Source organism: Micropterus salmoides, unplaced genomic scaffold (assembly GCF_014851395.1).
Source record: "Micropterus salmoides isolate LMB-PRFRI ecotype aquatic unplaced genomic scaffold, ASM1485139v1 Ms_hic_scaffold_13, whole genome shotgun sequence".
In the NCBI taxonomy this organism is placed as follows: Eukaryota; Metazoa; Chordata; class Actinopteri; order Centrarchiformes; family Centrarchidae; genus Micropterus; species Micropterus salmoides.
In genome coordinates, this window is record NW_024040374.1 from 25,097,332 (window position 1) to 25,121,373 (window position 24,042).

Here is a 24,042-nt window from a genome sequence, read left to right on the forward strand (position 1 = left end):
AGTATAAAATAAAAGACAATATCTGTGGTTCTGCTGCATTAGAAAGTCTAATGCTAAATCTGAAAGGCACCTGAAAAACATGTAACACCATTCCTTTCTCTGGTCCCTGTATCCCAAACCCTTTTTTTTTTTTCATTCAGGACAAGAGAAACAAAGACCAGGACAGGGGGACATACAGTTTCTCACAGAGGAAAACCAACCAGTCTACTTCCTGACGTCACTAGTGCTGCTGTCTATGAGCTGCACTGAGGCAGAGGAGTGGACTTTCCTGCAATCCTGACACACGGGAAATCCCTGTTGAAGCTCCCCTCAGCAGCAGCAGCAGACACCATGTCCTCTCCTTCCCTCCCCATGCCCTCTCTCCCCCCCAGCCCTCTGGCCATGGAGTACCTAAATGATTTTGACCTCCTCAAGTTTGAAGTAAAACCTGACACCCCTCCACTCCCTCCTCCATGTGCGTATCCCAAATCTGGCCTCTCCCACGACCCCTCCAGCTCTCCATACACCAGCCATCCTCCGCAGGACTCCAGTTTAAGCTCCAGTCCTTACAACTCGCTGCCACCCTCACCGACGCTTAGCGACGCCCACCCACCACCTTCGGGCTCCTCATCCCTCTCTTCGTCATCCTCCTCCATCTCCTTCCCCCTCTCCATCTCCAACAGCTTCACTTCCTCAGGCATCAGCTCGGGCTCTCAGGGGAACGTGGAAGGCAGCCCGGCCCACAGCGGGCCTCAGGGTCCCACCCCGGCGTCGCTGGAGGATCTGATCTGGCTGGCAGCACTGCAGCAACAGTTTGGAGGAGAGGTGACGGGGCCCGCCACTTTGCTTGGAGCCTTGGGAGGAGTGCCAGAGCGAGGGGACAGAGAGAGGGGCCAGGTGAATGGCTTTCTGGGCTGTGAGGATGCTGTGGAGGCTTTACTGAACTCAGCTGCTGCAGCTGTCAGCTCACAGGTAATCTGTCATTTCTACCTCATGACTCTTCTTCTTACACAGAATGTTGTCATGAACAAGTTGACCTTTATCGTCTCTCCTGTACTGCTTCTTTTTCATCTCCTGTCTCCGTCCTCTCTTCAGTTTCCAGGTCTTTCTCAGAGTTCAAGCAGCAACCTGGGAGACTCAAGCAGCGACAGCGGAGGCGACATCTCCTGCGCCAAAGGGACAGACATGTGCCATCGTCCGCTGGTCTTCCTCTCATCGGCCCCTCCCTCGCTCCCCAACGCCGCCCCCGCCTCAGCTCCCTACCCGCAAGCCCTCAGCCCCCAGGGCCGCCTTCATCACCACCAGCATCACCATCATCAGCACCACCCGCACCACCCCATGCATGGCAGCCATCACCATCATCACCACCCACAAATGAATCAGGTACACGGGGGAATCACTTACGCACGCCAATCCAGATTGGTAGGTTGTTAATGATAATAACGCTCAACAGGAAGATTGAGAGATTTTTGGAGGTGAAAGATTTGATGCGAGAGAACAGTGACACTTGTCACATTAGAGGGCTGAGCGGAAGGAGAGAAGGATCCACCAGGGATCGTGCAGTGTGAAGGATTAGGATTAGGACATTAGAAATACGGTTATTAATGTCTTCTGCCTCTCGGATTGCTCTACATGGCAACAATGAGTGACTTTGAGGGAACAAAGTCTTGATTTTACATTAAAGAAACAGATGTTTATCGGTAACTTTTTACCCCCCTTAGCATTTATAAGCCCTACATGCACATTTAATGTATGGTTTATAACACATTGAGTTTTTAAGTGTTTTTAAATTTTTTAAGTGTTTTTTAATTTACAGTATTCGTCAGTTATTGCAACTTCTGCTATGAAGACATATTATTACAACTGTGTTTTACTGTATTGTCAAGTAAGGGTTGCCCATGGGAGGAGATATAGTTTTTGACAAATGAATAAATAAACATTTGTTCACAACTAGCCAATTTTGTACCATTTTTTTAAAAGAATTCAACATACTGCTTATAAATGCAAACAATTGGGGTTTATTTGGGGCTTTTTTTTTGCAATTTTAGATCCCTCTGTATTTGAAAATTCCTCCACAGACACTTTATAACAAGCTTTGATCATTTACACAAGCCAGTTCTTAATCTTTAAACTGATTAAAATGGATAATTATCTAAAAACTAACGCTTTAAATCACCAAATGTGCTTAGAGGAAAAATCAATTGCAACTTAATCAAACAAAAGTCTTGAATGCTACTTTCTGAATGTGATTTCAATTGGTAAACAAACTGTAATCTGTGTTCTGGTCGATCAAGATGTCTGGCTGGATCTCTATATGGAGCACAGTGATGGCTTATGATAATATCTGCTATTATTGCTGTGCCTAATCCTGATAACTGTCACCCACACTTTGTCAGATTACATGGCAGATTATGGACATGTGGTGCCGAAATGTGCCCCCTGACAGAGACACACCGAGTACAACGCATCACGTGTCCACCAGTCATACCCCAGTTAGATATTTAAGTCTGAATCTTGGATAATACACTCATCTAACTGTGGACACTTCAGTCATTCCCAAGCATGTGTCTCACTGCCAATGAACACTGAGCAAAAGCATATTCTCTCTGTTGTGTTTTCTCCATCTGCTCGGCAGTGCGGGGCCAATGAGCGCTTCTCTGATGAGCAGCTGGTGAGCCTGTCGGTGCGGGAGCTGAACCGGCACCTGCGCGGAGTGAGCAAGGATGAGGTGGTGCGCTTGAAGCAGAAGCGACGCACGCTAAAGAACCGCGGCTATGCCCAGTCCTGCCGCTACAAGCGCTTACAGCACCGCCACGCTCTGGAGTCAGAGAAACATGTGCTCACACAACAGGTACACACACACACACACACACACACACACACACACATATGCTTGCATTTATGACAAGCTTCCTCTCTCAGTCTGCGCTCATTCAAACTGTGTCTGACTTAATCCTAAATCCAATTTAATTTAGAAATTTGGACTTTATGATGAGGAAAACAAAAACATCCAGTGTCTGGCATTATGGCCTCAATCCCAGCCTATACTTCCTGATGGTATATGTAGGGGCATTGGACTGTGGAGGAGGGGTGGTGGCTGGGGGGACATAAAGATATTAGAACATATAGCCACTGATGTGGGCAGGGGCCCAGAGAGAAAGCTTATTTACAGGGCCCAGATTTTTGTGCGATGCCCCTGAGTATATGGCCTGAATACTAAGTGAGCATCCTTGCACTGTGGCTCTCTCAGAAACGCTGATTGTGTCCTCCCCTCCTCAGCTGGAACAACTACAGTGCGAGCTGACTCGAGTGCTGAGGGAGAGAGACGCCTACAAGGCCCGCTACGAGAAGCTCCTCAGCACGAACCACGGCATCGGCGGCGACGCCCCACCGACCCGCAACAGCAACCCACCTTCCCCACCCCCTGACTACTTCCTCTGAGTGTAACCCACAGGGGAAGGGAAGAGAAAGAAAAAACACACACAGAGGAATGAGTAACAGACCAGCCAACATGGAGCAAATCAATGATGAGTAATCAGACTTGGGGAAGAAAACAAGGATGTGTATGTGTGTGTGTGTGTGTGTGTGTGTGTGTGTGTGTGTGTGTGTGTGTGTGTGTGTGTGTGTGTGTGTGTGTGTGTGTGTGTGTGTGTGCAAGTCTGTGTGTGTGAGAGAGAAAGTGACAGCGAGACACTGGCGGGTGGTTTTGGGGCGATACAACTGTGAAATCCACCCCTGAATTGATTCAAGGGGAGCTGACTGTTAATTCATAGGGTTAGACTCAGCTCTAGGCTGCCTCACGGACACAAGTTTTACTTCACTGTGAATGATATAGTTGCACAAAAACTGGCTAAGAGCTCTTTCACGTATTTTGCTTGTGATCTCGGTGCTACAGCGGACAAAAACGACTATGAAAATGGATCGAAAAAAGCTTTACCTTGCATTGAAACATATCAATAGTCCCTGACAGCGCTGAGCATATTATCTATGCAATATTATCTAGCTGCAATGTACTATCTCCAAATGAGTGGTTGAGGCTCAAACTGTAGTTGTGTTTTTTTTTTTATAATAAGCTGCTAAAGCTGCAGAAGTCTGAGTAGTGCAGTGGTGCTGGATGTGGAGTGGTATGGGCTTGGATAAAGTATCCACGGCATGCAGTTGTATTTGCCAGCTAATATTTCACAGTTGCCTACCAAAGTGTTTAAGCTCACCAAGACTTGTTATTCTTTGTAAGATGAATAATCATAGATTAAAGAATGTACAAGGATACCTTTCATGGGAACCTACCAGTGATTGTGCTAAATCAATAGTGGGGATATTGCTCTTTTGTTTTAGCAAAAAAACTAATCGGAAATGGCGACTTTTCAGCCATTAACAGCAACAGAAAAAGACTTGCTGTTTGCTCAAGAAGGGGAGCTGGTGTGCTCGACTAAAGCAACTCTCGGACTTAGAGAGAAAGAAACCCATCGCAGCAGGCGAAAAGAGTGTGGCATGATTTGTGTGGTTGTGTCCAGTTCTCCAGACTAGAGAAGCTATTTTTGGGCTGATTGAACACCTCTGTAACAGGGACGATCACCAAATTTACGCAACATGTGGCACCACAGAGCTGGTCACTGTGGACTCGGGTACCGTGGGCTATGGATGCAACAGAAAATTAAAGGTGCAGGGATAAAAGAGAAAAAAATGCAAAATATATCTTCGTGGTGACACCTTCTTAACTGTCCCATGAAATCATTGCCAGGGTTCATGCATTAGAGCTATTTATTTTGTTTGGGTGTAGGTTAAATAAATTGTTATTTTATTTATTCACTTATTTATTCAGTATTTATTGTTTATTTATGTACTGATTCTAATTATTTTACTTTACTGGTTTTATTCCATTAGGGTGTATTTTTACTTTCCTACAGTTTATTATTTTATCCAATTGTGATTAGAATTAACATTATTACAGAAATGATGGCCATTTCCATGGTTTCCTGCTCCTGTTGTAGTGTGGTTTCATATGCATATGAAATAAACAAAGTACTTTACTATCCCTGCCATGCTGTGGTGTGTTTTTGTGCACCTTGCACACAGGTTTTAACCTCATCTCTCTTCCATTCACCTATCTGAGCATCTCCCACTTTCAGTCTTCCGCAGGCCTTTTCTCTGCAGCCCCCCACGCCCTGCTCCATCCCTCTCTTTATCTCTGTCCCTCTATAGTGAGGCACTGACCCTGGGTGTGCACTGTTTGGGATGACCTCATCTTCAGCCCTCCCTCCCTCTCTGTGTCTCTCGCTCTCTCTCTCTGGCCTGTATAATAGGAGCAGGATTAGGGCTATAATAGCGCCCTGGCTGCTCACTGCCGGAGTCTATTGTGGCTTTGTGTAGGAGGGACGCACCACCGCTCATGGCCACACTCACATTTTGACAGAAAACATGTCCAAACAGGCTACACTCCTTGGATCGGGGGACTAGAAATTACTTGATTTCATAAAATGGAAATGAGCCGGTCAGTGAAAAGGTCATGCGTGTGTCCAACAGACACAAGGCAGAAAGAGGCAGGTAGGTAGGTTGTCATGCCTCTTTCTATGAAAGGAATCCCCAGATGATACATTATAAACATATATCCCACCCAAGGACACACACACACACACACACACACACACACACACACACGCACGCACGCACGCACACACACTCAAATAAACAAAGCCAATTAGTGAGGGAGATGACTGATGTTATGATGCCCCCTAGCGGCCAGTTTCCACATCGTCTCCATCTTCCAGAGGTCAATGAGAGCTTCGTGAGCATCTTTTTACAGTGCGGCTCCCTGCCCGCCTCCCAGCATCACTGCTCCACTTTCATCACTGAGCTGCACCTGCAGCAAACACTCACAGCGCGTCTTGTCGGTAGCTATAGCTCTACCTCTCCTCTGCAGAAAGCCCAAACCTTTTGCGTGTCAAGTCAGTGAGTCATAGTCAGCCCGGTGATGTGTGACGGTGCTGGCTGCAGAACTGGACCTGGGCCCTAACCTGAGGAGAAAGAGTGATAGTGGAGAGAAAGAGAGAGAGAGAGAGAGAGAGAGAGGAGCAGAGAGCGCGCGATCAAGGCAAGAAAGAGAAAGAGACCGTGCTTACTTTGGAGTTGCCGAGAACCGCGTGACAGTGCTGCTTGGGCCGGGCTTCATAAAGTGTGTGGGGTGTGTGTGCGCGCGCGCGTGTGTGAGGGTGTTCCGTGTCTTTTGGAGTCCTTATTCCCGGTCGCTTGATTTCAGTTTGCAGATGCCGACAGATGTGCCCGAAGACAGGCTCAACATCGAGGAGAAAGCGACGAAGGTAGGATGCACTGGGCTACCCGAGCTCGGAGCACGGCTCCAACATCCAGTAATTAATCAGCCAATCAGGTTAGGGGCAAAGTGGTGGGATGTGGTGTTTGATATTCTGGGGTGTGGGGGTGTTATTGAGCAGTCAGTGTGTGGATGTGTTTTAGAGTTGGTGCAGAGAGGAGGTATCCTGCATTCCATCAACTTCCTCATTTTAATCACCAAATCCAACTTTTGGCTAATTGGGGATTCTTTTTGTTTCTTGTGCGTCATTAAAACGGCCATTGTCATAGTCAATGATTTTGCAGTGACAATTTACCAGTGTCACTATGACACTGTGTCATAGTGACAACCCACAGAGAATTATCACTTGACTCCATAGGCTTTCCCCTTCAAGGTGCCTTTTAACAATTTATTTTGGGGGGGAGGGGGGTTCGACCTAAAACTTTAATGTTTGTGTTAATGGTGGCAGCTGTCTTCTGAGGAAAAGCTCTCAAAACCCACTCAGAACCAAATGGCAGACAAAGTTAGCGACCAACTTGTGAACATAGTGGCGCATTTAGGAGCTCAAGAGTCAGATATTTGTCTCAGAAGTTTGTGGAGACCAAAAGCAGAGCTAAAAGGAGAGGGAGTGAGGAGAATGAGATGATTGTCTTTAAAAGTCCATCAAGTGGACTCCACATGAATAATAATGTTACTCTGTATGTAAATAGCCAAATGTTGCTCACAAGTGAGCTTAAAAGGTACATGTTTACAGCTGCCCCCAAGTGGAAAAAATCCCTTATTGGAGGTTTAAAGTGGCAGTCTTGTGAAGAATACTACTTAGCCTGTGTAAAAAAAAAAGCAGCATTATGTATTCTGTGTCTTTGTAGGCACTTTGTCAATTTAATTTGAAAATGACCCTGATGATGTCACATGAGTTATTTTAAATTGGGCTTGAGACATAAGTATTTGACATAAATCCTGTGTTAGAGCCAAACTGGAGGCGTGACGTTTGAAAGGTGGGGGCATTTAAGAGGCAGGGAAAGTAATGAAAGATGAGTTGTGCTATGGGAATTGTAGGAGCCAGTGTTTGTGAAGCTCGACTCATATAAGGGACTAAAAGGCAGATATCTCCACCCCAGTCCCCTGCCTGACTTTATGGAGGTGCTATAGCAATACTAAATGACTCGATTCTCACACAATTGTGCAAATAGGCTTTGGTTCTGGCTGTTATATGAGAAAGTCCATATATGAATACAGACTAGCTTTAAGTGTTATGAAATGAAGAGCGTGCCCCTCCATGTTCCTCTCTTCTCCAGTGCGACAGTATGACTCTGTCCAGCACCCCAACTGTGCGCAGAGGAAGCACTCCTCTGCCAATTAAGCACCAGCTGAGACGAGAAGAAGCTGTCCACGATGACTGCGATTGGACATCAGGTGCAGCTGGACCTTCTGCTTCCCCAATCACCTTCAGCCCAGCCTTGGATGACACTCTGACCGTGGCTGTGGAAGGCAGACCTGATGGGCCTTTAAGAATTGCCTTGCTGGGGCAGAACGGTGTGGGGAAGTCTTCTCTGGCCATCGCCCTTGCTGGGGACATGGACAGGACTGCGTCTGTGGACTCTGAAGGTACAAAGCTTTGTGTGTGTGACAGGACTAATGCACAGCAGCATAATGCAGTGGAGAGGCACCTGCAGCACTGTGAGCAGCAGGTAAATAAATCACAGCACCCATCTCCCATCTGAGACCTAACTGCTGCTCTCTCTGTCGATAGGGGAGGGTTATGTGCGCACAGTCACCGTGGATGAAGAGGAGAGCACCATCATTATCTATGACAACTGGAGACAGGTGAGCCAAACAACACTTCCCCGTTCCCACACTCCCTGCTCTCTGCTCCCTCATTAGGCCACTGAGCCCTCGCTGCAGCTGTACATGCTGGGCTCAGCTGGTTTTTGTTATTTCACTGTGGTATATATATATATATAAACCCTGTACTCGGGATAAGCGGTTGATATATATATATATTTACTTTTCCTACAGCCTCATTTTATTTTCTTAATTTGAAGCCCTTATGTGCTACACATGATAATACAGTGCTTTATCAGGAGATAAGCTGGAAAAATAGTACCTGGCCAAGTGCGTGGAGAGAACTCTTAAAACCTAAACAACATCCATGAAGCCATCCATTCATACATCAATTACAACTTAGCATATCCCAGAGTACAACTTGTGCAGTACAGCTGTGTTAGTACTGGCATGATGAATGGAAATATAAAGTTAAATGACAGAGGTAGATCACCAATAAGGTAAACACTCAAGAAAATGAAATGAACTACAATACACAAATAGCTTCCTACGGCATATGTAGCATATTTTAGATGTGTTCACATATATATATATATGTATATATATATATATACATATATATATATATATATATATATACATATATATATGTATATCTGGAACACGTTGCATTGTACTTGACATTAATATAAGAAACAACATTATGCCATGCTCAGAGAAACACTGTGGCAAAAAGAGGACAATAAATCTGCTGCATCTGCATCTGGTTCACCGAGGAAAGCTTATTATCATGTTGTTTTGCACCCATTTCCCTCTTTTCCCAGGAGTGCTGTTCAGATGCATCTGTGTATGGATGGGAGAGAGGGGGGGGGGTGGGCTGCCCACAGTGCAGATGTGCCAAATGACTGCATGTGATTCTAATGCGTTACTCTTTGTATAAGGAGTAATATTTGTTGTGAGAGACTTTAATGTTCGCCTGATATGGATCCTCCTTATATAATTGTAATATAACCTTCGGTGCAAAAGTTGCCTTTGGTCTGTGCTCAGTTCTTGACTTAATCAAAATCAAATGTCAATGGACCATGGCAGCTCTAACTAAAGAGGTTTAGTGAGTTTTCTACAGTGTGAAGGATTCCACTCAGGGATATTTTATTCTTTGGGATTTGTGTCTTTCTCTAGCTTGGAGAGGATGAGTGTATGTGTGTGTCAGAGAGAATTTGAGGTGCACTACAGTTGGTGTTATCTAGTAATTTCTCACTAAACCACAGAGGATTTTAAATAGAGCATTCAATTGTCTGCTGTTTCTCCAATAAGGAGAATAACAGTGGAGAGTCAGGAAAGTCAGACTTTTGTGTTTAATCTCTGTTACTCAGATTTCCTGATTGGTTTTGGTTTGATAGTCAGTCTTCGTGATTCCTGGTAGTACTCATGTGTAGTACTTTGTTTCAGTATGTGTTTTAGTCATTAGTTTTCTTAAGAACAATTATCATACTAGTTTCCTGACATTTAAGTGGCAGCTACAGTATTCGGAGCGTCTGTCTGTCCCTCAGGACCTGTCGGCTCTGCTGTGTGAGGTGTGTGTCCTGGTGTTTTCCGTGACTGACAGGCGTAGTTTCCACCGCACTGCTCAACTCCGACTTCTCCTGAGGGAGACTCAGCCCCAAACTCCCATCATCCTCGTCGGTAATAAGAGTGACCTCGTTCGCACACGTGAGGTCACCTGTCAAGGTAAGATGAACCTCCATTTGCATCTTTACTGTATTGACCTTTTTCTCACCTGCCTTATTGTTTCCTTCCGTTGTGGCTTTCATCTTCACAGTTGCTGTTGACATTTTCAGCTCTATATTTCTGTCAGCAAACACTAACATAGGGTGAAATATGTGAAAATTTAAATGTCAGTGTCTCAGCTTCATTGTGTGGGAGTACGAAGGGAGTCACAATCACAGTTAAAGCAGGAGAGCATTTGTCACACAGGCTGTGCAACACTATACCCTGTGCAGCTTGTATGTGGCGCTCCTTCCAACTTAAAGCCCCTGAAAACTCAGTTTCAAACCTTAAGTATTTAACACAATCAAACAACAATCAAAGATACACTTAAACAGTTTAATGTCCATAGTTGTTCTTTATTAAGATTAGAGAGTTGTGTAATGGAAGGAGTTATTTTGGGTGCCCATGATCTTTCATAAAAGGCCAAATGTACAAGAATGTGAACATATAAACTTAAGGGAGAAGAAGTTAAGTACGACTCCCAAGGTGCACTTAGGTCAATTCACGATGTCTGGATCAGTTTTGGATGAATTCACCAACTAGGGTGCCACATTTGTTCACAAAGTCACTCAAGCATTGTATAGTAGTATTAGGAACCTGCCATGACAGAATGATGGACTGAAGATGATTTCTCAGACAACAAAGTTGAAATAATTAAAGCGGGCTGCCACGACATAAGCTGATATGATTGTTCCATTTTCCAGGAGAGTCACGTATTTCTATGTTGAGTAACAATAAACATTTTAAAAGGGAATACAAAACTCTGCCCACTGTGAATGTCCTTGTAGGACCCTATTGCTTATAGCAAGAAAATCAGTTTTTGTGACCTTTAAATTCATTTACAGTGTTTACAGTTTACTGTCTTTCCCTAGAGACTCATTTAAGTAAAACTAAGATATCTACCGTTTGTCATAGTGTTTTTGTAGATAAAACCTTCTCTACTAACTTGCTTCAAATGAGGCGTTCTAGTTTAAAGGGTGTATCAGATGGTGTTTTGAAATAATGCATGGAAACTGACTAGTGATTCAGTGAAACTAACATTGCTGCTGTTAACACTGGTCCCATCTCCTCCCAATCTCTCTCCTCAGAGGCCATGTCCAGCGCTGCCCTCTTCAACTGTCTTTATCTGGAGATCTCTGCCTCTCTGGACCACCGCACTCCAGAGCTCCTAGAGTGCGCTGTGCGGCTAGCCCGGGGCCAGCCCCCCTGGCCCCCAGGAACCAGTATGGAGGACATGAGCGGCGGAGGCCAACGTGAGAGCATCACCTCCCGTGCCAAACGTTTCCTCTCCAGCCTGGTGCCCCGGTACCCACGAGAGCGAGAGGTGGGCAAGTTCCTGAGGCAGAAGTCCCGCTCGTGCCACGACCTGGGGGCGCTGTGATCGGGCGCCACAGGAAGTTTAAGGGTTAGATTGTTAACAGAGGTAGCTGGAAGGGATGTAGTGTACCAACAAAGAGAGGAAGAGGGAGTGATACAGCAAAAAAAGAGGGGAGCAACAGAGGTGGTGTGAAGGTGCCAGAGTGGCAGGACAATGTTGTGAGTGATCATCATGTGCATCCAGCAGAGGAAAACAGGGAGGATGATGTTGATAGGCTGATGGAGAAATGTTGTACACCAGACCAAGAAGCGATGAGAAGGTGGAGGATAAAATGCTGTTGTAGAGCACATGTAAATAAACTATCGTAGTGATACATAACTGCCACCCTCATAGCTTTGACAACTAAATAAATTGTTTTTTTGAGTCTTGAGAAAGTCACTGTATGTTTGCCTTCTTATTAAAACTATTTGTCGCCTTCTGCTGATTACAATGAATAGGGAAGCAGTAATCACATAACATTTCAAGCCCCGGATAAAGTCATGACCACACACATTCAGAACTCATTAGTGACTTTGGTGATGATTCATGTTGTGCTCATTTACTCTCAGCTACTGCCGTATCCATGGGGATGGAAAGCAGTAAAATAGTGAAATGCCAGCAAGGATGGAAGGAAATTAAAGATATAAAAACTGGACCTGGCAGTAAGAGACAGAAAGTCGGATTATTGTATATAGACCGATTGTTGCCATGTTACAGTTGTCAGGGAGACCTTGAATCACAGACATACACATATGTCCACGTCAGCACTGCGGCTATACGTCTACTCTTTATGCTGCATATAGATTTCGAGATGGGAAGGCTCATTCCCATGCAGTAAATAGTATTTTTAAACAAATTTAAATGCAGAGGATTTTTGTCAGGTATCTGCTTCTCTGCACTCATCTGTATCACTATCCACCCTCGGCACTTTCATCCTCCCACTCCCCACCCACACGTGAACAAAGATTTACCACATCACAGGTCATTATAACCATCATTTCATATCAAAGGGAGAGAGCTGTGCTATAATAGAAGTAAAAAATAAAATGGTGGCATGATATTCTGACTCATTCCCTTGGCTGCAAACTACTGGAACAGATTGAAAGGTTAAGATTTTGGATCGTACATGAGATACAGGCTCCCTCTTGTGGCTGAGTTGAGGTCCCACAACCGAGCAGATAATGCAGATATGGTTGAAATGGCAAATATAAAAGGAAAAGGAGCTCTGATAGTAGTCCAAATTTCTGAAACAGTGCAGTTGGTGAAGTGTGCGTTGAGAGTATGCATGTAAAATTAAATAGGATGCTATGAATGACATTCCAACAATAAACATGGGTGCATCAACCCTATAGATGGTAAACACGGTATGCACCAGAGTTTTTAACTTTCTTAAAAAAAACCTTTGGACCGAGGCAGGCTAGGCTTTTCTTCAGGTCTTTGTGGTAAGCTAATCTAACCAGCAGTAGCTTCAGCTTTTACAGACAAGAAAGAGAGCAGCACAATCTTCTCATCTAACACTCCATCTGAAAGAGAATAAGTATAAATCCCAGTTTCTTTGAAAATGATTTGACTAAAAGCAATAGTTAAAGTTGGTGTGTGGAAACAAACCTCTGTCACATGTCTCATTTTGACTTGCCACAGGAGAAAAAGCAAACGTGAACATTAGCCAAGTTCCATTAAATACAGCCATTTATGTTATTACACCTGTGCTTTTCTTGCTATGACATGTTCAAATGTCTGCTGTGAAGAAGAAGATCTAAAAATGGGATTAAACAACCACAGGCCTTTAATAAAGAATTCTAATGGTTATTTTTAATGGAATGATTTATGTGTGTTAGAAAATACATTGTTATTGGGTTTTCATGGTAAACAAAGACATGGCATTGACAGAGGAGCTCTAAAAGAGCACACTAGGCTCACAGGGGTCTTGAGCCACTTCAGAGGCTGCAGGCCTGTAACTTCTTGTCAGCCAGCTTGAGAGACACCCAGGTGTTGAGCATGGAGGCCCTCAGTTTGCACCACACCAGGTGATCGGTCAATCCAAAGATCTGCGCAGCAAACTGAGCAGAGGCTTCGGGGGAGAGGATTGTGGAGCAGCCAAGACCTGCAGGGAGGAAAACAACAAGCAAGACTAAGTTACTATGATGCATAAACACACACACAATTTCAGACATAATATAGGAAGTGTTGGGCTCACCGCTTGGCATACGGAGGGATGACCAGACATCTTGTGCACCCCAGTCTGGAGTGAGAGGTGGGCAGTTGATGACAGGATATGCCGTGTTTCCAGACATCACCGGACCAAGGCCGTTACTTCTGCCAGCTACAGCCACAAACACAGTGGGTACGCCGTCACCTGAGAAGAAGCATTTACATACTTTATGATAGATGACAAAATTCTTGCGGCAAATCAGCTCACGTAAAAAACTAATACACACCTTCACATTCTGCTTTGATGCGCAGCGTCTCATCTGGACCTTTGTGTGCCGAGGTGACTCTCAGGGTGCAGGGAATCCCGTACGAGGCACAGGCCTTCTTGATTTTTTCACAGTGAGCCATGTCCGAGATGGAGCCCATCAAAACCACAACCCTGCCGCTGGCCTTGGGCTCCAGCAGCAGCTTGACACACAACACAGCACTCATTAGGCTCCATGCAAGTCCCAGTTTGGAAGTCCACTTAAAGTAACTTTAGCAGTGGCCACGGTGGCTACAAACACTGGATAATGAGAAATGCTAAAACACAACTAAAGAATCTTCAACACAGGGAAATGGCTCAGTAATGTCTGTAACACAGAAAACTTTCACTCAATATTGATAACATAAGCTACTGGTCATACCAGACCCAATAAAGCTGCAGCAGTAAAACCACTGAGTGTACTGAATTGAGAAAATTGTGTTTAATTGCCCATGAATTCAACTGTCCATTTTGTGAGGGAAAGAATGTCTCATTTCTTCGGTCATGACTTACATAGTCACTTTAAGGTATGTTTGTAGAACCAATCTTTAATGTAAAATTAATTCATAAAAAAAATACAAAAGAAAAAAGGCACCTTTTAAACACCTCTTGATTTGAAAGCTCAGATAACTGCTTTATAATAAACTATTGTTTGTCACGGCATGTTGATTAAAAGTAAATGAAAGCCTGTCCTGATAAAGTGCAGACCGAGACGATAGGTTCAGCGTACCTTGACCCTTTCAGAGACCCACTCAAAGTTTCTCTTCACCATCTGCATTGCCTCAGGGGTAACTTCTTTAAGGTCTCGGTACACCTAGAGAGGAAAACGAGTTATTTCCGCTTTTATCTCAAGTCTTAAAAAGCGTCAAAATGAAACAGCACGACCAAAAGAGAAGTCCTGACCTGCTTATCTTTCTGCTGGCTGCGATCTCCCGCCGGCCACAGCCTCCATGAGTCGTTGTCGATCACATCAGCAAGGACGATCTCTTGAGTCTTCACATTCACGCCAAACTCGATCTATAAGCAAAAGGAAGAATAATCCTCCTAAATTGCGAAGCAGCTTCAAGAGTTCAGTGGTCACGCGAGGACAACAGAACATCCAGCAGAGGGCAGCGCTGCGCTGCGTACCTTCATATCCACCAGTGTGCAGTTCTGAGTGGCCCAAGCCTTCTCCAGAATCTCAAAGATGGCAACGGTGCTTCGATTCATGATGTCCACCTCGCACTGGCCGATGGTGAGCCCAGCCAGAGAGAATTTGGCCTCCAGCAGCTGCTCCTCTGACCACTGGGGGTCATTGTTGGCATCATCCTACGTCAGAAAGCAACCGATTACATAAAGATGGAGGTGATTTGACATTGGGCTACTTTGAGTCAAGTTACAGCACTTTAAAAAAAAAAAAGGACTGAAAGGTCTCAGGCTCACTTTAAAGAACATCTCCATCTTCAGGGGGGAGAAGCGGTAGCCTTCTTTAACTCCTGGATTCCTCTTGAGGAATGATCCAGTTGCCACTCTCCGACACACCCACTCAATGGGAATCATCTCACAGTGGGCTGCGATGAACGCTGTGTCAGAGTGCTGCTTCACAAAGGCAGTCTTAATGCCTGGAAGAAAGGGTAGATATTAAAATGACACAGCCCTTTGCAGCTCCAAAACCCCAGACCTCTAGACTCTAAGAAGAGCTGTGAACAAAGTAGAGGAACATCTGAAACTCAGCATTAAAGTTTTATCTGCCAGTGTTCATTTGGATCACAGAAAGAGGATGAAACACACCAGCAGCCGGTTGCGTACATAGCACCCATAGTTATTTTAGTTGTGTGTTGTGCACCACGGAGATAAGTTACAACATAACTTCAATTAACAACTAAAAAGTTACACATCCCCCCCATTTTAAATCATAAAATGTCACAGAATTATACTCACTAATGGTAAAACTGCAGTTTTCTGCCCCACAGCATCATTGTAATCACAGTAATCCAGCAGAGAACTAATTTATTGATACGATATTTCAATATCGATCCCGCTTACTATGACAAGTAGCTCATGCCAGCCAGAAAGCTAACCATGTAGGCTTATGGTAACCATGATGATGGAACTCCCATCTTTGATTGTTGATTGGCCCCTTGCCTTAGTTATGACTTAAACTAGTTAACTCCTGCCCCAAGTAATCGTGGCAGGACCAATTTTAGCAGCTTATTTAGTCACAAACTAACTCTAGTGTCTACTTTACATAGCTGGTGCAACCCAGTGTCATACTTTGAATGTGTTCACCTACTTTAAAGATCATACCCCTTAACTGAAGGTTAAGTGAGGGGGATGTGGTGGGTCACGTTCTGGTGAATTATACGCCTCAACATTTCAAGTCACAAGACAGCCATTACCACAGCTCGGCTGACGACGTGCACCACACTCATGAGTGGCGCATGGTTTACAGTTACCCAAATACTTTTTGGTAATCTGGGCTTCTTTGGACCCAGTGTCAAACATGCATGTGTCATCCCCCTTCACATGTCAACATTACTGGATGCTCTGTCAGTTCTGGACATGCATGCAGGAGATCAGTTCAGAAGTGCTGATATGTGTTCTTTGGGCGGAAGCTGAAATAAAAATAAATTAACAGAAAATTAAATGCCAATGATTTTTATTAATAATTCAGACGATTTAAAATCACAATTAACCCCAAAATTTCTGCTCCCATTTTTGACTTTGATGTTACTGCTAAATAATGTTTGGGTTTTTAATTGTTTAACAAAACAAGCCATTTGAATGATTCAATTTGGCCTTTAAAGAATTGTGAATGGCATTTTTCTTTTTCACCATTTTCGAATCATGTAAATAAGTGACAAGATGGCTGAGAACTACATCTACAAACCATGTTTTAAAATGCTGAAACTGGTAGGACAATTTCCCAGCAGCTAAGAGAGAACGTACAGGTTGTCTTTCTTTTTGACTCCAGTGATCTACCTCACTCACTAAAGCCCACAAATAAACCTAGTGGGGTTCATTTATTCAAAGAAAGTTGTGTGTGAGGGAGTGCTAATAAAAATATACCTTCATTCAACAGTAATTACACCCTTCTTCAGGCTTGAATCAGCTCACAAACAATATTTCTCAACATGTGGGAAAGTTGCCTCAGAGGGTGTATGACACACATAAGCTGGCAGAGGATCTTTTTAATGGATCTACTTACTATAACAACTTCACTGGGTCCTCACCTGATTCCTGGAGCAGCTTGAACACACAGCTCGTCGTTTTGTTGGCGATGGCAGCCTTGCCCTCCATCTGGTCCTTCCTCACCGCATTCCCGGCGGTGATCTGGTCTTTGGACTGGACCAGAACCAGTCCGGGCTGGTCCACGAGCTCGAAAATCTGCTTCGTCTTTCCCTCACTTAACTTTTGGCCGATCTTCAACTCTAAAACACGCGCACACAAAAAGGACAAGCCCCAATGAAACACTGCACATTTAACATTTATAATGCGCTCAAACATGCACTTGTTGCACTGTACCTGGTGGGGAGGCCATGTTGGTGTTCTTAAGCAGCCTGCAGTCCTGAAAGACAAAACACAAAGTGGACTAATGTGCTACTCAACTCGGCTAAGTTTGAGGGTGAAGGAGCAGCAGTAGGCGTGCAGGGCAGCAGAAGAGGGAAGTGGAGTCGGTCTTTCGTGCTCCGATAACCAATCACATCTCATAGCTCATTCCCTCAACCAATCACAGCAGCGCATTTGTCACCACCTGATGTTTGCAAGACGACAAACTTTTTGGTGTTTATCCACAAAACTACCTCCATTTTCTCTCTGGCAAGAAGATTGATTTACCTAAACTTTATCAAGAAAAACAACTGGCCGTTTGACCTTGTCGATTCATCTGATTGAGATTAGTTGTTGTCTTCTTTGCACAATACCACGTGTTTTATCAGGATGTTTGATTCCTGTGTCAAAGCTGTGCTCATGTGATAATGTTTTCCTTGTCACAAAGGTGCCTTACTTTTCGTGATTTCACTGCCACTTCAACGATGTCAGCAGAGTTTATGTGTTAAGGAGCCACGTTGTGTGCAGTTAGTCGGCCCCGGCTGCACGTGTTTGGTGAAATTATCAGAGCGCGCACGAGGCACGCGCGCACCTATTGCTCGGGCAACCAGGCACGAGACCTCTAGTCAGGTTACCGGAGGACCGGGACAGACTGCGGAGAGATGGAGTTTGAGGAGTCCGGTATCGGGGAGGAGTGCGGGGTTTTCGGGTGTGTGGCTGCCGGAGAGTGGCCCACGCAGCTGGAGGTGGCGCAGGTCTTGAGTCTGGGACTTGTGGCGTTGCAGCACAGGTGAGTAACAAAAAAAGTGTGTGTACACTTGAAACGTGAGTGTAAAAAATCAAAATAACAGATAAAGTTAAACAGAAGCCATGTCTAGAGCTATATTAGGGACAAACTGTGCAACCTAAACCTCCTTTTGGTAAATCACATGGGCTAAAATAGCTTAGCTTAACTCCTGAGTCAAGTTGAAGAGGAAATAGGGGTTTTTAACTCTTCTGCTGAGTATTGCCTGAATTAACGTTAATCAATTAATCGCATTGCCTATGAAATGTCAGAAAATAGAAGGGAATAAAACTCTGATAATTTCCCACAAACCAAGAATATATATATATATTAACTTGCTTGTTAAATTCAACCAATAGTCCAAAAGATTTTTAACTTATCATAAATGAGTCACATTTAAGATGTTGATTAAAATGATGACTCAGTTAGCAAATGTTCTGTTGATCAACTAACTAATCACTAACTAATCATTGATCAACTTCTTCATGGACTAGTTGTTGCAGCTTTGACAGTCTCTTCAAAAAGGCAGAAAGAAGCTGTATAGTTTTTGAGTTCACAGCAGCATCATGTCTTTTCTGGACCCTGTGGAAGAATAATTTCTTCCATTTACCTTGGTTGCCTAGTGTTTTGTACAATTTATCACACGGGATTAGTAGATATTACCTGTCTGTCTGGAGATGGACTGGGGGAGGCCATTGACCGGACTGAATTGATCTTTATTATCGGGATATGTTCCTGCTCTTCTTTATACCGTGCCTTCATGTTATTGGCAAAGGTAGAGCCAGTGTCCAGTTTTTTTACCAGTGTCTGGAGTGTGGGGTCTGGAAAAAGGAACAAAGGCAAATTCAGATTATTATGCTTGCATTACCCGAATGCTGTTACTTATAAAAAGTAATGCTAATACAACATTTCATATGAGCAAAGTTTCTTTTTCTCTTGGCCTGATAGTGGACTTCATCATGAGTCGTGCCTTTGGTCAGCAGTTCCAGCCGTACCCTAATCCATAATGTCATTATGAGGCTCCACGGCAGATCATGGGACTGAGTCCGAAATTGCAAAATGCTTCAGTCAATTAATGTGACATACAAAGTGATTACAAAGGAAGACACATTTCAGACCTTGATCTATGGCTTTCCTCTTCATTCTTCTGTTTGCTGAATAGGTTTCTTCTCTTTCTGCCCTAGTTTCTGAGGAGCCTGCAAACAACATAAAACAGTTACAAGACAGCAGGCCTTTCTTTAAACAGCATGTTTTCACATGTTTAAATTGAGTTGGAAGGACAGACTTGTGACTCCCTCAAACTAAATAAGAGCTGCCTCGCCGCCAAGGGATAACTTACAGACCTAGAGGCTGTCTGGGGGGGGTATTGATAGATTTTTATTATCATAACACTGATAAATCTTAAAAGTTTACCATCAGTGGTTACACTATTACTTCACTGAATGGAAATGCATCCAAAAATTTCTTTAATTAAGATTTAAAGGGTCAGTTTGTCCAAATTACAACATATTTGACAGAGATTTCTATTTTCCTCCCAACACAATGGAAGCGAATGGGATTCTCTTTGTGGCTCTCCCTGCATTGGAGAGAAGAAGAAACATTAAATGTTGTCTTTGTGACTCAGGATAATCCACATTGGAACTACTTTCCACTGGAAAAAGTAGTCCCTATAAAAACATTTCACAGTGGGGAGAACTGACCGACCCTTTTATATGCCCTTATTGGTTGATGTTTGGGAGATCATAAGTTCAATCTAAGTGATGGAACATTTGAATTTTGAATGTGAGTTGATGACAGTCCTTCTGAAGACGTAAGAGATGTTAAGTCAAAACAAAGCTGGGCTGTTTCTGGCTGCTGTGTCTCTGCTTCTGTAGGTTTTCTTAATACATTTTGTTAATTGATGGTACTGAATTGTTTTCATCAAACACCTGCCCACCAGACATGAATAAATAAAGGCTCACTCGTTAATCTGTGCTGTTGATCCAAGCGAAGCTCCTGGACTATGTGCATTCTCGGTTCTTCTTCATTTGGCATAACATCGAGGCTTATAGACGAGACGGAATCAGGGCTACAAGTTCTTTCCTCCATCGCTCCCGCCATTGTGGTCGCAGTGTTCATCTTTGTCAAATAGACATCTACGCGATCGTTCTCACAGTCCTCCGATGTGCCAAGCCTGCCCGAATTGGCTTGATAGTCTACAGCTCCTGTGTCATGCGGTGAGCCGTTAGTTGTGCGATTCATAATGGCATCCACCTCATCGTAGAACCTCATCAGGCGTCTTGGGTCGGCTTCATCAGTCTTCCCTCTTTGTAGTGAACGGTAAAGGTACTTAAGGTTTTTGTACTTGGTGTGGCACTGTTTCCAGTCGCGTTCAATGCCTTGTTGCATTAACCTGTTGGAGATCTGGACAAAGATGTCCCTCTTTCTCGTCGAGCTCTCCAACTGTCTGCACACGCGCTCATCGGACCAGACCTGGACCAGCGCTCGCACCTCCTGGTCGCTCCAGTTTCGACCTGTGTCCGACACTGTGACCACGTGGAACTGGTCAGAGCTGGATGGGTCTGTGAGTGTTAGATGGGCATCTGGAGGGAATAAAAATAGATTGAGGAAAGAGAAGACGCATACTGTACGCTGCACATGTTATTGATGTGGCTTACCTGTTCCTCTCCATTTTACTTCCATGTCTCCGTCCATATCGTAGTCATCACTGTTGTCATCTGAAAATAAAAAAGGTAGTAGAAAAATGTTGCGTTCTTTAAGCCTTGTACACAAAACTGCTAAATGCAATGCAGACTGACAACATACCGTCATCGATTTCAATGACAACCTCGCTTTCTGAGGCTGTTGTCTGTGCTGGGGTTTGTATTCTCCCTGCTCCCATTTCTCCATCATACAGCTTCTTCTGCATCTCCACGGTCCCGTTTTCCAGTCCCCGGTCCAGCAGAATGGCCTCCACCTCATCGAAGAACTTCATGTACTTGCCCGGACCCCCTGCGCTGCTGCCTCCAGCAGCATGAGCACTCTTAGCGGTCTTATAGTCATATTTCAAGTTCTTGTATTTTGTCCGACATTGTTTCCAGTTGCGTACCACCCCAAAGTTTCTCTGCATCTGACGGGCCATCTCTTGGAAGATGGATTTGTTGCGTAGCGTGCACTTCAAGCGCTCTCGAATCCGCCGGTCAGCCCAGACGCACAACAGTGCTCGCACCTCATCATCTGTCCAGTGGCGGCCCCCCTCTTCAGCCACAGTTGGAGCGTAAGGAAGAGCCCGGTGGATTCGACTCCTGATACCTGCGCACACACGCACACACAAACACACACTGGGTTTTCTTTGGCTCAGTTTTGATTTAAATAAAATAAGATGGAGCTTGTATCAAAATGCTTTTATCTAATCTGACTTTAGACTGCATTTAAATTGTTTTGAGCAGGCAAAAGTCTTAATTTCTACTCAACTTTGAGGATAAAATTAGTTTGACTGACATGCATGTTTATCTTCTGTCTGTTGAGGAATTACAAAAATGTGCTGAGCGTTGTGATACGTCGTGATCATCAGCACTACATTTGGAGTCGAACCTACATTTACCTTCCTGCATTGGGATAGTGACTGAGGAAGGGTAGATCCCTCTTTGATTACCCACATCTTCCACCTCTTCCTCCCAGCCCTCCACTGGCCTTCCATCCATTCCTGGGCTGTAGTTTGCTGAAGTGCCTGCTGCTGCGTCAGGCTTCCTGCTCTGAAGTCCCAGGCTCCTGCACTTGGCCTGACACTCCCACCAGCTGCGCACAACACTAAGCCTCCTCAGACGCTCTGAGATCAACTCAAATGTGGTTCTGCTCTCAGCTACGTGCTGAGCTCCCACCTCGTCCCACACTGACATGAGAGCCAGCACCTCTGCCTCCCCCCACTGCCTCTCCACCGAGCCTTTTTCCTCTACAACCTCCCTATCACCTCCTCTTTGTCTCTCTGCTCCTCTCTCCATGTTTGAGCTGACCTGGAAACGCTTTCTTTTCCCCAATCCGTCTGTCTGCTGCCCGGTTCCCTAGGCAACCAGGCGGTTAAGCCTGAAAGCAACGCCTCCGTGCAGAAAAGCAGCCTCACCACTGGCTTAAGCTGTGTGCTGAGGAGGCGGGACCAACTGTAATCCGAGAAGCAGCTTGGTAAATAGGCTGAAACTGCAGCAAGACGACTCTCCATATATGGCAGCCGAGAGGCAGACGTTTCTTTCTTTTTCTCCTGCTTTATTTTCCCCGAATCAAACCAGTTTGATTTGCCTCAAGGCTCACATCAAGCTTTTAGGCATTGAACAAGTTTATTCATGTTTAGTCCTGAAGAGACTTGAGAAATCACTCACTCTAAAACTCACCTCCCACTGATTTATTTATACAACTTACATGTGGTGGTTGTTGTTTGTGTCTACTCAGGGGTCAGGAAAGTGCCGGGATTGTCACAAGTAATGGAGCCAGTCCGCCCACATACACAGCCCACAAGGTAACATCGATCATGACTAGAAGCCACTTGTATAATTATAGAAAGAAGAATAGTTTCACTGATACAGTCAAAACACATTATTTAAATACAGGAAACATTTCAGCTGCTTTTCATTAAAGGTGCACCATAAATAAAAGGTCATCATTAGAGCTACACACATGTACACACAGACCGTTACATTGAGCATTACTATAATTGTTGTTTAGGGCTCTTAGGACTATTTACATTTATTTTTTGTGCAGACTGAAAACACCCAACTGATTCCTCTTGCCATTTGCTGTCTTTCTTTTTTTAAGGGAATGGGATTAGTGAACACTGCTTTCCCAGCCGAGGCTCTTCTGAAGCTGCGCTATGGTAACCTCGGTATTTGTCACACACGCTATTCAACTACTGGGAACTCTGAGTTGCAGAACTGCCAGCCCTTTGTGGTGGATACACTGCATGGCAAGATTGCTGTAGCACACAATGGAGAGCTGGTTAATGCTCATGCCCTGCGGAAAAAGGTGAGGATGGCCCCTTAACTCGTTCTCACCGAACTTGTTGCATGTCAGTGGCTCTTCCCAGATAATCTCTGTTCAACCACAAAATAAACATAAGACAAACCAGGCCTCTATATCCAGTGTGTATAACAGCTATTTAATTGGGGGGGGGGTGAGAGAGAGAATCTTTTTCTCTAAGTATTCAAGTAAACATGCAAAAACAATGGACATTAACCTGCATGACTGACATTTCTGTGTATTTACTGAATCAATGATTGTGTCTGTGCCGTGCAGGTAATGCGCCATGGTGTAGGCCTCTCCACCAGCTCAGACAGCGAGCTCATCACCCAACTGCTGGCATTTACTCCACCTATGGAGGAGCTGGATGCACCAGACTGGGTTGCCAGGTCAGTGTTTGGGCTTGATGCTGTATAAAAATTAATTATTTTCTCTAGACTATTTAAATACCCACTTTTTTTGTTATGCAGAATAAAAAATCTGATGACTGAGACCCCTACATCATACTCATTGTTGGTGATGTTCAAAGATGTTATCTATGCGGTGCGTGATCCATACGGAAATCGTCCCCTCTGCATAGGGCGGCTTGTTCCAATCTCTAAACTGCACAGTTCAGGTATTTTATTTGGCTGAATTGATTTGCCAGCCTTTGATTTGGTCAGAGGTCAGATGTGTAAGCTGGTGGATGATTAACGTCATTGTTTGTCCCTTTGGACAGGAGCTGGAGAGGAGGACACCGAGGGGTGGGTTGTGTCATCAGAGTCCTGCAGTTTCCAGTCAATTGGTGCCAGGTCAGATTTTTACAACATATGTAATGCTTTGGCATTATAATGGAAGTGTGGGTAATGACCATTTCGATGTCTGTCCTGGTTCTCAGGTATTACAGAGAGGTCTTACCAGGAGAGATAGTCCAGATATCCAAGCACGGGGTCAAGTCTCTAAGTGTTGTCCCTCGCCCTGAGGGAGACCTCCCAGCCTTCTGCATATTTGAATATGTTTACTTTGCCAGACCAGACTCAATTTTTGAAGGTTTGAATATTTATTCTGGGTCATCGTTTTACACCACTCTGTTCTTAACTGTTCCCTGAGTGAAA

At 44.4% G+C, this 24,042-nt stretch overlaps 4 protein-coding genes across 5 annotated transcripts; 3 read left to right on the forward strand and 1 right to left on the reverse strand.

Moving 5' to 3' along the window:
• The first annotated feature begins 330 nt into the window (after positions 1–330).
• Positions 331–4,746, forward strand: nrl (neural retina leucine zipper). Its single transcript, XM_038716997.1, has 4 exons — positions 331–951; positions 1,075–1,362; positions 2,615–2,830; positions 3,259–4,746. The coding sequence occupies exons 1-4, from the start codon at positions 331–333 to the stop codon at positions 3,418–3,420; spliced, it is 1,287 nt and encodes a 428-aa protein (XP_038572925.1). The 3' UTR covers positions 3,421–4,746.
• A 1,037-nt stretch (positions 4,747–5,783) lies between these two features.
• LOC119901060 (GTP-binding protein REM 2-like) lies at positions 5,784–11,590 on the forward strand. The gene is made up of 5 exons (XM_038716494.1): positions 5,784–6,296; positions 7,585–7,894; positions 8,040–8,113; positions 9,622–9,799; positions 10,927–11,590. The coding sequence occupies exons 1-5, from the start codon at positions 6,243–6,245 to the stop codon at positions 11,217–11,219; spliced, it is 909 nt and encodes a 302-aa protein (XP_038572422.1). The 5' UTR covers positions 5,784–6,242; the 3' UTR covers positions 11,220–11,590.
• Positions 11,591–12,958: 1,368 nt separating this feature from the next.
• On the reverse strand, positions 12,959–21,957 carry paics (phosphoribosylaminoimidazole carboxylase, phosphoribosylaminoimidazole succinocarboxamide synthetase). 2 transcript variants are annotated; one of them, XM_038716491.1, is made up of 15 exons: positions 21,546–21,957; positions 20,768–21,253; positions 20,620–20,679; positions 19,924–20,544; positions 19,081–19,158; positions 18,626–18,783; positions 17,155–17,197; positions 16,863–17,060; positions 15,073–15,251; positions 14,779–14,958; positions 14,554–14,667; positions 14,381–14,464; positions 13,634–13,814; positions 13,393–13,551; positions 12,959–13,299 (listed from the first exon to the last, which is right to left on the reverse strand). In XM_038716491.1, exons 1-15 carry the CDS (start codon positions 21,940–21,942, stop codon positions 13,133–13,135), a joined length of 3,105 nt encoding a protein of 1,034 aa, XP_038572419.1. In that variant the 5' UTR covers positions 21,943–21,957; the 3' UTR covers positions 12,959–13,132. The 2 variants fall into 2 exon arrangements, with proteins under 2 accessions (XP_038572419.1, XP_038572420.1); XM_038716492.1 differs by lacking the exons at positions 18,626–18,783; positions 19,081–19,158; positions 19,924–20,544; ... (1 more) ...; positions 20,768–21,253; positions 21,546–21,957 and adding an exon at positions 17,636–17,773 and having other exon boundaries at positions 12,981–13,299.
• Positions 17,809–24,036, forward strand: LOC119901059 (amidophosphoribosyltransferase-like). The gene is made up of 7 exons (XM_038716493.1): positions 17,809–17,968; positions 22,385–22,451; positions 22,748–22,954; positions 23,225–23,337; positions 23,419–23,564; positions 23,667–23,739; positions 23,826–24,036. The coding sequence occupies exons 1-7, from the start codon at positions 17,841–17,843 to the stop codon at positions 24,034–24,036; spliced, it is 945 nt and encodes a 314-aa protein (XP_038572421.1). The 5' UTR covers positions 17,809–17,840.
• Positions 24,037–24,042: the final 6 nt, after the last annotated feature.

What these genes read in the sequence shown, in the direction of transcription:
- paics (XM_038716491.1), bottom strand. Translation starts at nt 21,942, where the DNA reads ATGGAGAGAGGAGCAGAGAGACAAAGAGGAGGTGATAGGGAGGTTGTA. An exon ending in GGGTCTCTGAAAGGGTCAAG is followed by an intron (nt 13,815 to 14,380) that starts GTACGCTGAACC and finishes TTGTGTGTCAAG; the next exon opens with CTGCTGCTGGAGCCCAAGGC. An exon ending in CATCAAAGCAGAATGTGAAG is followed by an intron (nt 13,552 to 13,633) that starts GTGTGTATTAGT and finishes GCTTCTTCTCAG; the next exon opens with GTGACGGCGTACCCACTGTG.
- LOC119901060 (XM_038716494.1), top strand. Translation starts at nt 6,243, where the DNA reads ATGCCGACAGATGTGCCCGAAGACAGGCTCAACATCGAGGAGAAAGCG. An exon ending in TCGAGGAGAAAGCGACGAAG is followed by an intron (nt 6,297 to 7,584) that starts GTAGGATGCACT and finishes TCTCTTCTCCAG; the next exon opens with TGCGACAGTATGACTCTGTC. An exon ending in TCTATGACAACTGGAGACAG is followed by an intron (nt 8,114 to 9,621) that starts GTGAGCCAAACA and finishes TCTGTCCCTCAG; the next exon opens with GACCTGTCGGCTCTGCTGTG.
- nrl (XM_038716997.1), top strand. Translation starts at nt 331, where the DNA reads ATGTCCTCTCCTTCCCTCCCCATGCCCTCTCTCCCCCCCAGCCCTCTG. An exon ending in CTGCAGCTGTCAGCTCACAG is followed by an intron (nt 952 to 1,074) that starts GTAATCTGTCAT and finishes TCCTCTCTTCAG; the next exon opens with TTTCCAGGTCTTTCTCAGAG. An exon ending in ACCACCCACAAATGAATCAG is followed by an intron (nt 1,363 to 2,614) that starts GTACACGGGGGA and finishes TCTGCTCGGCAG; the next exon opens with TGCGGGGCCAATGAGCGCTT.
- LOC119901059 (XM_038716493.1), top strand. Translation starts at nt 17,841, where the DNA reads ATGGAGTTTGAGGAGTCCGGTATCGGGGAGGAGTGCGGGGTTTTCGGG. An exon ending in GCACCAGACTGGGTTGCCAG is followed by an intron (nt 23,338 to 23,418) that starts GTCAGTGTTTGG and finishes TTTGTTATGCAG; the next exon opens with AATAAAAAATCTGATGACTG. An exon ending in CTCTAAACTGCACAGTTCAG is followed by an intron (nt 23,565 to 23,666) that starts GTATTTTATTTG and finishes CCCTTTGGACAG; the next exon opens with GAGCTGGAGAGGAGGACACC.